Source organism: Eretmochelys imbricata, chromosome 15 (assembly GCF_965152235.1).
Source record: "Eretmochelys imbricata isolate rEreImb1 chromosome 15, rEreImb1.hap1, whole genome shotgun sequence".
In the NCBI taxonomy this organism is placed as follows: domain Eukaryota; kingdom Metazoa; phylum Chordata; order Testudines; family Cheloniidae; genus Eretmochelys; species Eretmochelys imbricata.
Genome location: NC_135586.1, coordinates 21274333 through 21288139, shown reverse-complemented (window position 1 = coordinate 21288139; position 13807 = coordinate 21274333). Strand labels below are relative to the sequence as shown.

General features: G+C 40.1%; 1 protein-coding gene across 1 annotated transcript in view; it reads left to right on the top strand.

Moving 5' to 3' along the window:
* Positions 1-13807, top strand: part of ADGRD1 (adhesion G protein-coupled receptor D1) — a 240924-nt gene that overhangs the window by 37074 nt on the left and 190043 nt on the right. Inside the window, exons 12-14 of the mRNA XM_077835220.1 lie at positions 1610-1720; positions 3063-3138; positions 8095-8236. Coding sequence (XP_077691346.1) covers positions 1610-1720; positions 3063-3138; positions 8095-8236 — 329 coding nt within the window. The remainder of the gene's footprint in view (positions 1-1609; positions 1721-3062; positions 3139-8094; positions 8237-13807) is intronic.

Below are 13807 nucleotides of genomic sequence, written 5' to 3'. Positions count from 1 at the left end.
GGGGCTAAAAAATTGCAGTGTAAGTGTTCAGGCTGGAACTGGAGCTCTGAGACCCACCTCTCTTGCAGGGTTTCAGAGCCCGGGCTCCTGCTTGAGCCTGAATGACTACACTGCAATTTTATAGCCCCAGAGCGCAAGCCCGTCACCTGACATTGGCCAGCCATGGCCATGCTGCAGGCCTTTGATTGTAGGATAAACGTATCGTCGGTTGCCTTCTAAACTGGCTGATTGTAATAAATACTTCTTCACCCGCCGTTTCTAACTTTTCAGTGCTGGGAAGGAAGTTGAAATAGATTTTTTTTTTTTTGTCTCTTTTAATCCAACAAATTTGAGTACGTTGCAGAAAGTTGATTACCGTTCTCTAAACTAACTGTATAATCACCTTGGCTCAACAATCTGGTTTACTTTTACTGTTGGCTTTTGGGGGCACTGAGTGGGTTGGGGGGGAGAATGTAAATGCTCCTGTATATTATCTCTGGATTTAGTTTAGTGGTACATGAACAGTTAAAGTTCTGCCTAAGTCTTTTACGTAAGTGTCTGAAAGCTACAGAATTTAAATTTGAGGACAAGAGAATGGAAGGGCGGGACAAACTTTCATCTATCTTACACCAGTTGCAAGTCCTTCATGGGCTGGGCGGCTCTCTCATAATATGTATATGTACAGCATCTAGCACAGTGGGGCCCTGATCTCAGTTCGCCTCCAGTTCTACAAAGAGAGCTTGATGAATAATTGATTTTTTTTTTCAGTTTGGTGGCAATTCTGAAAAATCAGGAAAATATTCAATTCTGGTTGAACTGAATTTGAATTTTTACAGAATTTTCAGTGAATCAGAAAAGTCTATTTCATGTCTGTTCCAGAACAGGGATTTAAGTCTGTGTCTCCCACATCTTAGTGAGTGCCCTAACCACTGGGCTAAAAGTTATAAGTGAGTGGTGGTAGGGGTGATGGCAGCAACACCAAGACCACCACCATGTCCTCCACTTCCACTTCCTGCCTGTTTTGAGAACAGCCAAAGCTACTAATGTCAAATTCACAGATAGTTGTGGGTTGATGAAAGCTGCATTTTTTTTCATTGAATAAGCTATTTGTCCAACACACTGCCTAGCTTTAGCTACAAATAATTGATTAGTTCTGGTATTCTTCCCTATTGCATTGTGAGCTACGTAAGAAAAGAGAAATCATGAATCACATGCAAATTGTCTCTTCCACCACACTGTCCTGGTCACTGACATTTTAAAATTGAGCAGTAAGGTTCTAAAATACTGTCTTTAAAATGTCAGGGGGGAAAAAAGAGAGAGGTATCAATCAATTTTTCTTACCTCAGTGCCTCATTAAGCTCAGTTTGTGCACATTGCCAAATGATCCATGGTATATTAACACCTCATATACTACTTTTTCGGCTCATAAAGAAGTCAGAACTTCTTGAAAGCAATTTTATTCTTTGATGGGAGTGGGGGATTACTCTTTTCCCCCTCCCCCCCCAGACAGCTGGGGGTTTACAGTCAAGATTTGCAGTAGCTATTAAAAGAGCAAACTCTAGTTCTGCGGTCAACTAGGTTGTAAACGTTCTTGATTTTATCATATTTTTTCTTTTGGGTTATTGTACAGATTACTCTTTGGTCAAAATGCCTCCTCAGACTTTGAATTTGTCACACTACCGCTTCCCATCACAAGGACGGAGTTATATTTCTATCCCCAGTGAAGCTTTTCATAACAAAGGTAAGGGCAAGATTTTCAGGGAGAAGTAGAACGGTGGCAGCCAATCCTGACAAGCACTCACTCCAGAAATGCTCTAACCAGAATTAATCCAAAGCTCACTGAAGTCACTTTTCATTAATTTCTGTGGGGTTTGGATCAGGCCCTTAGCAAGGAGAATGCTCATCAGTTCCTCAGAAGGGGACCTCTGCCAGGATTGTTTCAGGGAAAAGGGCTCAGAGTCTGGGTGGCATGTTGGGACCTTAGCAAACCTTGCACCATCTGGGATTCCTCCAGAGACTCTTCTGCAAGGGCAGGTTGGTCCTCTTCAATACTGGGTACAAAATTAGTTACTTTACATAGCAGAGTAGTTACTGAAGTATTTCCCCACCACATGTGAGTTACCTGATTTATGATGACAGCTTTGCATCCTTGCACTGGCAGGGAGCTCATGCTTGCGATTTCTCTGCGAGTTCTGAGAAGCTTGAATTATTGAGAGCACAAGGTAATTTGAAATAACAAAAATACTACACAAAAGGACCTTTCCCCATCCCACTTACAGCTGCTCCCACCATGTGGCATTTTCTTATGGGACATTATTGTGTCCACTGGTTTGGACTGAATCCAAACTGTAAGACCTTTAACTTTCATCTTCCAGGGAGTTAGTTAGAAACTATCTAAAAGTTGAAAATGCCATTAATAAGATAACAGGCCACATTGCTAGGCTGTTCACATGAGCTAGCCTTTAAAATTTATTATTCCACTTTAAGTGACTGACATTCTAAATACTTGGAACCCATCAGACCAAGACCATAAAGGATGCTTGCATGGTTGACACTTGTAAGATGGGCATCTGTCTTTTCACTTAAGTGTTGGAGAAGCTGTAAATACTTCATATGCAGACAGCAAACAAAGAATAGAAACAAAAACTACACATCTGTGTTTATGAGCTTCTTAAGACGCCAGTGAATGTTGCTAGTAGTCAAGTAGTCCTTCTGATTATTCTAAGCATCCTGGATGCCCTGGTATGTCACATGGCCACTCTTAGCTGTCGTTTGTTCTGACATGACTTTATAATGGATGAATGATTAATTTAACAGTTTAACTCTATACTTTCATGGTGAGTAGATGTCAGGCTTTCTTTCATTATGTTCCTGATATCTGTTCCAAACATTGCACAGCAGCCTGCAGATTGCCTTCTAATTTCTTTATGGGAGCAATTGGAATTCCCATTAAAACAAAGGTGTGAAGGTTTGCATAAGTCAGGATTCTAAATCAACATGGAGTTTCATACCTAGGTGAGGAAAGTGTCTCCCTCAGGATTGTCACACTGAAGTATAATCTCTCCTGTCAACTTTGTTCACAGCTTGGGTTACCATTGTGGGCCTTCTTTACCATAACATGCACCGTTTCTTCCAGGACATCAACCCTATGGACACCAAGTAAGTATCCTACACAGTGGTGTCCTTCAGAAACAGCTGGGGGTGGGAAGGAGGGTGAAGTTGTGTCAGCATGGCTCTTCCGCCTCTCTGCTGAGGCTGCTTGAGGGGGGGTTAGTGAGTTGGCCCCATCCTGGAGGAGGGCGGGGAGGTGGTGGTGGGGGGAGGAAGGGTGGAGGCAGGCAGGGGAGCGTGCCTCATCTACGGCTAATGCAGAGCAGGGACTGGGACCCAGCTTGCTTTGCACTCAGCTCCAGCTCAGGCAACTGCTGCTGCTTCCTATCCAGCTGGTGGAGAGAGAGAGGGCGGTAACCATCCCCCTGCCCCATAGCGAATGATACCCCCGATCTTGAACTGCTGTGATAGTGTTATGATGGCCTCAGTGGGATACTAAGTACACATTGGCACAGTTGTTCTTTACAACTGGTGCATCAGACATCATGGGCCTGGACGCTACTCCCATGGGAGTTTAGCCATTGACTTTAGTGGCAGTGGAATGAAGCCCTTTGTTAGAGGTGTGTTTCCTGATGGGGAAAAAAACTTTTTTTTTTTTTTTTGGTGACTTGTCTGTCTCTCTGCTTTCTAAACCTCTTCCACTACATACTTGGATTTATATTGAAGATTCATATATTTAATCCTTGAAGTAATGCCTTATATGGAACTTAAATTTATGTTTCTTTTCTGCTGTCTCACAAAAAGGTGACATTTGTTTGTATTTAAATAATGCAGCAGTATATAACCTTTCTCTCTCCCCGAAAAGTGCTATGAATTTTAGTCCCATAAACTTGTAAACTAATTTTGCAATAATAAATCAGACAATACATAAAAAGCCTTTTTGTTTTATATACTGTGCCAATGAAATCATTAGCAGATAAGTTAAAATAAACTCGGAGCAATATACCTCTCAGAAAGCCAGTTTCCCAGGGAATTTTGCAAGGGAGTGCTGGTCAATCATTACATTTGCCTTTTAGGCTGGTCATTTTTTCAATCTCTGCTGATTAGGGCAGTGATTCTCAGTCTTTTCCATGCCAGGACCCCCTGCTACAGCAGAAGAAAGTTTCAGGACTCCAATTTCAATCTATTTCAGGGACTTCTTCCTCTCTAGCCATGTGCAAGGAAGGGGAGATTGCAATCTGCTGAAACCACTTGAACACCCCTAAATTAGGACCACTTATGATCGTGTTGAAGCAATGTTAAAAAGTTCACAGAAGAATTTTATGATTTCCTACTCGGTTTAATTTTATAAAAAAATACCATGCACCCTTCTCCCTGCAAAATTAATAAATAAATAAAGGTAATTCGCTGGAGTGAGTGAAAGAATTATATCAGCGGCATGCAATATTTCTTACTGATATGAAGAAATAGAGGCAATAATTTATGAGGGTTTAGCTTTTCAAGACGTATGTTCGCTATGATTTATTAAGGGAAATAGACCATAATTTTAACCTCCCACAGAGAGAGAGAATTAATGTGGTCGTGACTCACAGGTTAAAGATTAGCAAGGATAAAGACAGTGTGTAAATACCTTCAGCCTAAAATCACTGAGTTCCGAGGCATTTTCATGGCTGTCTCTACTACAGTCTTGGGCTCTGATCCTGCACAGGGATCTGTCTGCACAACAGGCCAAATTTTGCCATTTTTAAGAATATTGAGTAGTTCTGTATTTCCATGTCTCAACTCCCACAGAGAGAGAACATGACTATACGGGGGGGGACCCATTCTTTCTCCCATTGAAGTATATAGAAGATCTGCCACTGATTTCAGTGGGAGAAGGATCAGCCCCGAACATATAATTTTTAAGGAACGCATGGTTTAAAAGTGGTCTCTAGGTTTCTAATATTAACCTGGGCTACCTGAATTATTTGCAGTGTATCTAGTATTACGGAATCATGTCTCTGGAGCTCTAGATGGCTTGCCTTTCCAGAGGCCTGTTTTGAAACTTAATAATCCAAGGAATGCTGGCTTGGCAGTTTTCCTTTGTGGAATAAAGCACCGGATATCTGAGGAATGCTTGAAAAATAATAAGTGTGCAATTCCTTCTCCCTTGGTTTACTTTGGTGCGCTTTGCTATTGCATCTTTCTGGCTTAAGTCTCACCAAAATAATCTTTTCTAATGATGTTTTCCACAGCGGAGTAGTTTTAAAGACACCCTTTTAAGGATTCTTTAGTCTCGGACTACTTGGGCACCTATAATTTACAGTCTGCCTGGTTGGTTCTTCGTGACAGAATTTCATTATCCTTGTGGCACATGTTGAATTTTCTTTGCGCTTTGTTGCCAGATGACTGTTCTATTTTCAGACCGTCTAACCAGAGCTCTCTGAAAGAGTCACTTTGGTCCTTTAAGAAGGGAGTCAAAGCCTAAAGAAGCTTTGAGCTCCACTTTGCTCTCAGTCCTACACTGCTGCAAATCTGGAGTCACTCCATGGAAGTTAGACAGGTTACAGGCCCTGCATCCTGTAACATACATTAGTGTTGGACAGTGGTTCTGGGGAATGTGGTGTTGTGGAGAGAAATGCCGGATTCTTATTTGTGTTTTAGTTTTTTTCACATGTATTCAGATTCATTAGAGTACTGCTCTGGGCCTTGTATTGCAGCATTACAAAATACTAAACTGAGTTAAACGATGGGATGTAATTTGAGATGAACTAAAGCCCTGGGTGTGAATACCTTTGAACATTGGGCAATTCAGCACACAAAGTCCTGGATCCAAATATCCCCAGACTTTGGGGAAGCAAGCTCAAAATTCAGGTACACATCTGGATCCAAACTTCACATTGTGAGCCCTTCTCTGACTATAACTCTACATCCTCTGGGGGCAAATTCTGCCCTCGGTTGCATGGATAAAACTCCTACTGAGTGCAATGGGAACAGAAATAATCCCTAATGATGCTAATATCATTTAAAGGTTATAGACCAGAGTTAGAACATATATCCTACAAATCTAGTTTAGTTTGTCTCAGTCAACCCAGCTGTGCAATTTGATGACATCAGTTAATGTCTGAAATGAACGCTTCTTAGTATGAGGAAAAAACCAAGAAACCACTGTGATATGTGGTATAGGTTTTTAAAGAAGTGAGTTTTTCTGATGGAAGTGAGATTGTGATGTGGAGAGTGAGTGATATGGTTATTGTGAGCAGCCAAACAGGCTAATGTGTTTTTGCTTGGTAACCCAAGCTAATGAATAGTGAGTTCACCATGCATTTGCCATTGTAGCTAGCACTCATCTGTCTGCATGATCTAATGCTAAGGAGAGAATGATGGAAGATGCTCTGCTAATGTAAACAGTGCTTGTTCTTCATCAATGGGACACTCTCTTTCAAATTTATGTCAGAATTCTACTCTGATCGAATGGATCTCAGCTCTTCCTAAATGTGCAGAGACCCAGATTTAAGATCCACCAAGAGCAGAATTTTGCCCAGCATTTTAACTGAACATTTAAAAAAAATGTTTTTGTTTTATGTATGGTCAAATTCACCAGGGCTAGAAAAATGTCTTGGCTAGCCAGCTTCCTAATCAGATGTTCAGTTAACTTCCATCAGCATTGTGGTTTGAATTATAATATCCTTAAGAAGAAAAACATATTCTGGACAAGGATTTTTTCATAGCAAAATGATTTTTAAAAATGCCCCGACAAATTATTTATTTATATACTTACTTACACATGTATATATGCATGCATGTATGCATACACTTACATAGGAATAGAGCATCTGCTCATGTAAGTATATCAAATTTTCTCTGCAGCAGAAAGGTATCCTTCAGGTACTCAGATTCATCATCATGCATTTGTGAGAGTCCATCCCATAGTATAATTGTCTCTAATAATCCAAAACACTTTTAAAAAGGCTTATAAAAACAGTAAAAGAGATGAGCTAAGCTAAGTAGAAACGGAACAAAGGAATACCTATGGTAATATCTAGCTACTAGAGCTGTTCCTGATCCTATGAGATCTTTATGGGCTGATCCTAGTGCCCATGCAAAACTTAAATGGGACTGGAGGTGCCATGGTCTGTTTACATGGACCCAGTTCCAGGACTGGGATCTTGATTTTGATGAAAGGGGACTGAAATTATTGTGATTCTGGTATCTCATGTGTATATATTTGCTTATGGTGTACAAGAAATATATTTACAAAACAGCAAATTATTAATGGTACAGTTTAATCTTTTAAACAATTTCATGCAGATACATGCATGGTCACAGTTTTGACTCTGCATTATACATTTAAAGCTATATAATGAAGAAGGTTAATAGCTTCAGTGCATTGATTTAAGGTTAATTCTATTGTACATTTGTAGCTTACCATGAGCTGATTATATAATATAATACAATACAGCACAGAGACCTGTGGAGGAGGTAAGTAAGTTAAATGCTGAGCTGTAGAAGTCAAAAAGAAATAAACTTTACTTAAATGTGTTCTGCTCTTTGTTACACTGGGTCAGATTGCCAGCTGTTGTAAACTGGCATAGTTTTATTGACTTCCATGGAGCTGTGCTGATTTACATCAGCTGAGGGTATGGATCATTTTAAACTAAAAAACAGATTTAATTCTTTGTTACACTGAATTTGTAACTGTTTCAGAGGCAAGAGGCCACACTGATCTGTAGTGTAACTCCATTGATTTAACTTGAATTAAACTAGGGATGAATTTGACCCAGCAGGTTTGCATTTTCAGCTCTTACTTTTCTTTAACAGGCAGAGACAGCATTTAATACACAGCTCACCAGACAGGGCTCCACCTCTGCAGCTCAGCTAGGGTCCTTCAGTTTGGACCTTCAGCCTATCCATGGAATTTGGCCCTAGCACAAGGCCTAACTCAGTGAATTCAGAGCAGTAGGTGCATATTGAAAGAGTAACTTTCTTCTGACCAAACTTAGATCAGCCCATAACAGTATGAACTGCAAACGCTAAAATGCTGTTTTACCCACTTTCTGGTATTTTTTGCTCTTCCTCTCCAAGGATTGCTGAGGCTGCTGCTTATAAAGGCTACAAGATCTCTGCAATGAGCTATGTTATTTCCCTGAAGGTGGAGCCACCGCCAACCTTGTCTCATAATCTGTCAGGATCTCCTCTTATTACCATTCAGCTCACCCATAAATTGGTAAGTGAAAATGAAATTTCCAGTTTATACTCTTACCATGACTGGTTGTTCCAATCTTTTTGCATCTGTGGAGGTTTCTCTGCATTGATGATGTTGTTATGGCTATGTTAGTGATGACTCAGCTGATATCTATGATTGCAAAATATTGCATTTTCCCCAACTGCCATATTTCAGGGACTGTATCTGTTTGTATAGTGCCACAAAAGACTTACTAGTGACCCATTGATAAGAAGGTTAGGTAACAAGTATTGATTTTGATCCTTTTGGATATATGCTGTTTATGTATGTATGTATGTAACTTACCATATGATATGAATCACTGCATACTCCCTGAGAAAGGGGTATCATTGTTTGTTAATGATCCACTGGGTTCGTTCTTTCTTTCACAGTGGCAATGTAGAGCAGTATGTTCTGAAGGCAGAGGAGTTAGTGTGAAAAATGCAGTGAGCACTGACCTACTCAAGAAAGCGTTGAATAATATTGTTATTAGAGAGAGGTGAGAAATGGAAAAACGTGAAAATTTTCATTTCCCCACATTTTTCATTGAGGCTTCATTTAAATGGACATTTTCCAGCCCATTTATGATGATCCATAAATGTAAGTTTCCCCTCCCCCAGTTGCTCTGTTGTAGGTGCATGAGGCTAGAGAGAAAAAGTCTAAGAGCATAGATCTGAAGAGTTATTTTGTTGTTGTGTGTTTCTGAACAGGATGTTCTGAATGATGTCCCCAGTGGCCTCTGAGAGACAGGCACTTCGGGGGTGAGGGCTCTGGCTGTTGGATTTAAAGAAATATGTCTTGCTTCATTCATTCAGATACCTCCTGATACTTTAATATGACGATTCACAAACTGCCCATAAAATTGCCCTGTACTTTTTCTGTATTCCATTTGTCAGTCCTGGGGTAGGATCAAGATGCTGGTGCATGGATAGAATTGTTTGCTTTATCATTTGTTTCCTTCTCTGGTTTGACAGTTAACTCATTTAACGCAGAATATAGAGCATATGACTATCTAATCCAATATCTAATCTAATACACCGTTGTTTGCATGATAGTGAACTGTCATGTCAGTGATTATTTCAGGCAGAAGAAGCAAGCATACACATAAGATAGCCTTTGTGTATACATGTATATATTGGTAAGTAGCACTGAGGTGACAGAAGATACAAAAAATATGCATGTGCTTAATGAGGTTTTGGTAAAGTATCTGCAGTTTTCCTGAGCGTGGCACTGACCTCTATTTTAATGCTTGTCTCCTATTCGCTGTACAGCTTTTTATTACAAGGATAGGTTAAACACCTTAGCGCTGTGAGTCAGCTTCTGTAGCACAAAATTCATTGCTGGCAATTTGGATGCTGGGAACTGCTGGAATGAAAGGATTACTGTTTGTTTGTACTTTGTGTGTAACACTGTGTTTGGGAATCTTTGTCACACATGGGAATGAAGTCTGAGGATTTTTAGTGTCTTGTCTGTTTGGCAAATTATAGCAGTGTGTTCAGCTGTTTTAACCTACAGGCCTAAACTCAGGCATGTGTCGATTTTGGAAGTTAGAGGACAGAGGGGGTTTCTTTTATTGATGAAGATGCCTCATCTGCTGTTTTCGATGAAATAAGGAAGAAAGTTCCAGATCCAAAGGGTGATATAGTTCAGAGTTAAATACTCTGAGAATTTTCATGCCTCAATATCATGTCTGGGAGTTTCTCAAAGACTTTCATTGCTAGACCTTAGTACCGAGAGCGATGCATGAAGAATGAGGAGGTTTCTAAAATTCTTCAGGAGAGCTGGGAGAAATTCTTCAGCCAAAACTTTTTTCAGTTGAGAAATGCAGATTCAGATCAACTGAAGCATTTTGTGAAATATGGCTTGTATTCACCACATTGTTTTGATTTAAAAAAATACAAAAACAAACTGAAAAAATCAGAACATTTAATTTTGAAAAATTTGAAATGCAGTGTTTTTGATTTATTTTTCAATTCAAAGCACTTTTTAGGTTTCAGTTTTATCCTGATCTTATTTTAAAAAAGGTACCCCAAAACAAAATCAAGCATTTCAAATTACTAAGCAATCATTTGTAAGCACCTAGATGTTAACAGGGTTCTAAGTAATAGCCAGCATGGATTTGTCAAAAACAAATCATGCCAAACCAACCTAATTTTCTCCTTTGACAGACTTAGTGGCCTAGTGGATAGGAAGAAACAAGTAGACGTGATCTATTTTGGTTTCAGTAAGGCTTTTGGTACAGTCCCACATGGCGCTCTCATAAGCAAACTACAGAAATGTGGTCTGAATAAAATTACTATAAGGTGGGTACAAAATTGGTTGAAAAGACATACTCAAAGAATAGTTATCAACGGTTTTCTGTCAAACTGGGAGGGTATCTAGAGGAGTCCTGCAGGGGTCAGTCCTGGTTCCACTATTCAATATTTTCACTGGAGTGGAGAGTATAGTTATAAAATTAGTGGATGACACCAACCTTGGAGAGGTTGCAGGCACATTGGAGAACAGAATTAGAATTCAAAACAACCTTGACAAATTGGAGAACTGGTCTGAAATCAACAAGACGAAATTCAGTAAAGATAAGTGCAAAGTACTACACATCGGAAGGAAAAAAAAATCAAATGGCCAACTACAAAATGGGGAATACCTGGCTAGCTGGTAGTACTGCTGAAAAGGATCTGAGGGTTATGAGTCAACAGTGTAATGCAGTTGCAAAAACGGCTAATATCATTCTGGGATGTATTACCAGGAGTGTTGTATGTAAGACATGGGAGGTGATTTATCCTGCTCTACATGGCGCTGGTGAGGCCTCAGCTGGAGTATTGTGTCCAGTTCTGGGCACCACACTTAAGGAATAATGTGAACAAATTGGAGAGAGTCCAGAGGAGAGCAACAAAAATGATCAAAGGTTTAGAAAACCTGACTTATGAGGAAAGGTTAAAAAAAACTGGGCATGTTTAATCTTAAGAAGACTCAGTGGAGGACCTGATAAGTCTTCAGATATGTTGAATATGTTATAAAGAGGACAAGGATCAATTGTTCTCCATGTCCACTGACGGTAGGACAAACAGTAATGGGCTTAATTGGTAGCAAGAGAGATTTAGGTTTAGATATTAGGAAATACTTCGTAACTATATGGGTAGTTAGTCTCTGGAATAGACTTCCAAAGGAGGTTGTGGAATCCCCATCATTGGTGGTTTTTAAAAACCAGTTGGACAAACACCCGTTAGAGATGGTCTAGGTTTACTTGGTCCTGCCTCTGCACAGGGGGGCTGGACTTTGACCTTTTGAGGTCCCTTCCAGCCCTGCATTTCTGTGATTGGACCCCAAACTATTTTTTCCCAAGTTCAGTGAAAACATTGAAGCAAAAATTCAGTTTTCTGTGAACCCAAAATGGATTTTTTCAGGGTTTTTTTTTTTTTTTTTTGGGGGGGGGGGTTCAGCCACCCAACCAAAAATCAGTTTCTCACACAGGTCTAATTGTAGGTTTCATGGGGTACCCCTGCAGGCAACTAGGCTGATCTCTCACTTGTCTCTTTTTGACAAGCTTATGAACAGAGAGATTTTCAATGCATTACAGCAGGGAGAGATAAATCTGCTCCTTTGGATTGTTTGGGATTGATTCTTAATAATACCATATCAAATTTACACAGTTTGCAAACAAAATGTTGCTGGTTAGTTTTATCTGCCAGCACGGCAAATTTAACCAGGGATCAGAATGCTATTGAGTGACCTCTGGATGGCTTCTAGCTGTGAATGACAAATGGGTATTCTCCTGAAGCATTAGCTCTGAAAATGACTGTGGGGGAATATCAGTGTAAAATGTCAGATCCCAAAACAGTCCTTTTCCCCCCCACCCCTCATGACTTCTTTAGATTTGAGGCAAGTATGAAAATGTTTACATATTTGTTGTAAACTGACCCATTCCCAATCCCAGACAATCCAATGGAGCATATTTGTCTGACCCTACTCTAATGCTTTTACCTTATTCAATCCATATGTTCTAAGTTCTGCAAAATGCCTTTATACCATCACTTTCAAAATCTATCTGTTCATATGGTTGTTGAAAAAAGAGAGAGAGATCAGTCCAGTTGCCTCCATGGGTTTCAGTCTTGCCTTCCAAAGAGAATTCCTTATTATAGATTCAATGAAACCCAAAAGGAGGCTGGGTTGGAAAGAATATAATAGTTTGGTTTGGGTGGGGTTCAGACTTGAAGTTCTGAGTAAATTTGAACATTGGGCACAGCCCAAATTGAGAAGAGAGATTATGCTTGTCATTCCTCATTACCCCAACATCATACGTGATGTTCCTGAGCTCCAAAAACTGTAAAACAACAAAACCAGTTTCAAATACTTGCCCTCGGCATGACCCTATCACTGCATATTCTAAAGTATAGCAACTGCTCTCATGCCTCTTGGTTTCTTTTAATGATAGAAGAGAAATACAGCAAAATTAATACTCTATATCTAAATTAGAACTGTCATGTCTAATTTGAATTAAGGTTGTCACCTATTAAGATTTGGATCTGAGTACTTTGTTCTACTGGGGAAGGTGTGTATCTTGGATCTAAATGCAGGCAAGAAAAAAGGAGAAGGGAGAAATAAGAAAAGAGGGGAAGAAGAAGAGGTTAGAGGTGGAGGGAAGGGATATTGCCTATTTTTTCACCATTTTGGACCCTATGTGTAAATTGACATCACTGCTAGATTTGGCTTTTAACCTTTCCTGGAAATTTGGCCCTTAGCTCAGACTTCCCTGGAAGTTTTACTCTCCATCATGGCAATTAAAAACAAAACACTGTCAACATTCCAGTTACACACAGATGTCCTCCACATTTGTCCGCCTGGTGAGAAAAGGACCTGGTCAGGGAGGTTTCTTCACTTGAGATTTTCTGGTATTTATCTTCACATGGTAAAAACTGTGGGAATTTCTCAAGAATGAGCAAAGAGAAAGCAGGGTAAACAGGTGACTCCTCTCTCTCCTCAAAAACTCTGGATCAAAATTTCTTACCTCCTAGCAGGGGTGTGCTGGCACTAGGGGTGCTGGGGGTGTGGCAGCACCCCCTGGCTTGAAGTGGTTTCCATCATATACAGGGTTTACAGTTTTGCTCAATGGCTTTCAACGCCCCCACTATAAAAATTGTTCCAATGCCGCTCCCTCTTAGCTGGCTAATATGAGAGGAAACATCTAGTGCCAAGTGAACCAGGTGAATAAAATCCACCTGCTTTTCTAAAGTTACTTGAAGTTTTTCAGAAATTTCTAGCTGGAGAAAAATTTCCTCACTGGACAGTAAATCATGACCTTTCTCTCCCACTCTAGTGTTCTGCTCCTGCTGATGGGTGTCCTATAGTACCTCTTGTTTATGTTGCCTTCCCCCCACCATGTTCTGATGTCCCTCTCATTGCAATGAACAATGCTGACAACACAGTCCCAAAACAAAGACTAGTTTAATGCTGCATCCCACTCTCTAGCTTTTAGTTTTCCGAGCAAGCAACCATTCTCACTGGCTCTAGAACACTATACTATAATTAACAAAGCAGTGACACACAACCACTGGTTCTGTCCTTGAACCTCCAGGA